The sequence below is a fragment of the Triticum aestivum genome, chromosome 1D (assembly GCF_018294505.1).
Source record: "Triticum aestivum cultivar Chinese Spring chromosome 1D, IWGSC CS RefSeq v2.1, whole genome shotgun sequence".
NCBI classification, from domain to species: domain Eukaryota; kingdom Viridiplantae; phylum Streptophyta; class Magnoliopsida; order Poales; family Poaceae; genus Triticum; species Triticum aestivum.
Window position 1 is genome coordinate 143,007,435 of NC_057796.1, and position 2,651 is coordinate 143,010,085.

The following is a 2,651-nucleotide window of genomic DNA, read 5'->3' on the forward strand; positions in this document are numbered from 1 at the left end:
CATTATAATTTTCTCCAATCAAAAGGTCCCAGCTAAGCTTCCCCGTGCGTGTAGCAAAGCTCTTTTGTTATTCACGTCCATAGTGAGTTTAACGAGGTAAGCGAGCTAGCTCGCGAGTTACATGAGTCGAGCTGAGTTTATTATGTTAACGAGTCGAGCCGAGCTAACTCGTTATATTACCGAGCTCTAACGGGTCGAGTCATGCTGGCTCGACTCGAATTCCACCCCAAGTGAACGGTTTAAGAAAAAGAAAAATCAGGCGAATCAAAATATATGTTTGAAACATGTACATATGATTTCAGTGGGCTATTCAACTTCAACAAAAAGTAACGACAGGGATCAATAGGCGTGCCATGAACAGTTCAGGCAGGTCATAAACGATATCGAGCTATCGGAGGGACCCCTGATTGGGTGGCGATTTACATTTGCACTGTGTTACAAAAATATCCATGACGATATTGTTCCATGAGACTTTTCGTCAAGAGGGTACTCTCACGTTTACACGTGAAAAGATATTCAGATATGTTTGGAACTTCTAATGCCCTCTTCAGGGTTTCAAAATTACCAGAAGCAGCAGTGCCGAAAACCACTTGTTTCTCAAAAAAGAAAATAGCTACTGCATGTAATGAAGACATGAAAGCATCAAACAGGAAAAAGAACACAACAAAAATAACAGCTTGATTTCCATCTTCCGCTTTTGATCAGGGTATTATCACAAGTACGGGGAATCCATGTGTTGACCATCCCTCTCGTCACCAAGCATCATCATTGGATCTAGACCAAGATCGGGGCGTGGAAACAGTAATTTGAGGCGAAAAGCATCCACGCCATTTAGATAGTATCTGTACAGCCTCTTTGCTCGGATAAAACCTAGGCGGCCATACAGAGCGAGGGCACCCTTGTTTGTAACCTCTGCTTCAAGCGTCACCTGGATTGCACACGAGTCAGATGTCAAATACTCTAATCATTTACACTCTTAAGGCAAATAGGTTATTCTGGTAACTGCAGGACAATCAAGGGACTGTGTGAGCCATATCCATAACCAGAACAAATAGACAACGAACACAAAAGTAGGATATGTAATAGCTGATATGTTTCTGGTAGGAGCTAGGATCCTACCTGGTCTAGGGCGTAGGTTGTACGGGAAGGGGGAGGGTTGATGGAGATGCGATCGCGGCTGCCGGGGCGCCGTGGCGCGATGAAGAAGAGGCGGCGGCGGCGCAAGAGGCGGCTAGGGTTAGGTCTCCCGGCTCCCTTCGGGAAGCCGAGCAAATAATGATTGCTTCTTGCTTGATTAGATTGATACATCTCCTCTCCTTATGTAGAGAGGTTTACTTGACTCCTAAGCAAACGATAAGATAATTGGGCTAAGCCCCTAATAACGATAAGATAACTTGGGCCACAACCCACTGGGCTAAGTCCCTAATATGCCGGTCATAACACTTCTCCCCGCCTGCACTCCTCGAGCTGTAAGGTGGGGAAGCGCTTGCTGAACTCCTCGAGTTGATCAACCAGCGTCAAACACCTTCGCCACAGCTGGGGCGGCCAGGTCGGCAGCGACGGCGTCCTCCGGAATGTAGTCTGCAGCCTCCAGGTAGAAGAGTCGCGGGCAGACGTGGCCAGACGTGTAGGGCTCGTCGCAGTTGAAGCACAACCCTTGGCGGCGACGCTCGAGTAGCTCGGCCGAGGTGAGCCGACGGAACGGGCGCGCCGCGGTCGCGGCGAGGGGTGCCGCAGAAGCCTGAGCAGGCCGACCCTGCGTGGGAACATCTAGCCAGGGTAGCGACCCAGCGGCCCGGGACGGTGAGTCCTGCTGGATGGCCACCGCGCGGCGCTCGAACGCGCGGGCGTAGTACATGGCCGTCTGGAGATCCTGGGGTCCCCGAAGCTCCACGTCCACGCGGATGTGATCCGGAAGTCCACCGACGAAGAGGTCGGCCCGCTGCTGCGCCGTCACGCCCGACGCGTGGCATGCCAGGGCCTGGAAACGGTCGGCGAAGTCCTGAACCGTGGAGGTGAAGGGAAGGCGGCCTAGCTCTGCCAGGCGGGTCCCGCGGATCGGTGGCCCAAAACTAAGGAGGCAGAGCTCGCGGAAGCGCTCCCAAAGGGGCATGCTGCCCTCGTCCTGCTCGAGGGCGTAGTACCAGGTCTGTGCCGCGCCTCGGAGGTGGTAAGAGGCGAGCCAGGTACGCTCCGAGGCAAGGGTGCGCTGCCCGCGAAAAAATTGCTCGCACTGGTTGAGCCAGTTGAGGGGGTCCTCCGTGCCGTCAAAAGTGGCGAAGTCCAGTTTGGCAAACCGCGGCGGTGTCTGAGTCGGAGCGTCGTGGCCGACTGGCTCGGAGGTGCGAAGCAGCGAGGATTGGGGCGCCCGGTCAGCATGGCCGCGGCCCGAGGAGTGCCCCGCCGAGCCGAAGGGATCGCCGAACTGCAGAGTGGGTGCCGGCGGGTCTCCAGCCGACGTGTAGACGGGAGGCGGCGATGATCCGGTCAGCAGGCCGGTATTGGGGACGGCGGCGGCGGGAAGCGCACTTGCTGGATCGGTATGCCTCCCTACGAGGGTGACCCCGGCCCTGTGCTGGGCGGTGGCGGGGCCGGCAGCTGCGGCTGCGGCGGCACGGACCAGAGTGGCGAGGGGGGCGCCGCAAGGGCCG

The 2,651-nt window shown here is 55.8% G+C and overlaps 1 protein-coding gene across 1 annotated transcript in view; it reads right to left on the reverse strand.

Moving 5' to 3' along the window:
* Window positions 1–343: 343 nt before the first annotated feature.
* LOC123180781 (N-alpha-acetyltransferase MAK3) overlaps window positions 344–2,651 on the reverse strand; it is a 7,481-nt gene continuing 5,173 nt past the window's right edge. Inside the window, exon 4 of the mRNA XM_044592913.1 lies at window positions 344–928. Within this exon, the coding sequence (XP_044448848.1) occupies window positions 713–928 (216 nt within the window). The 3' untranslated portion in view covers window positions 344–712. The remainder of the gene's footprint in view (window positions 929–2,651) is intronic.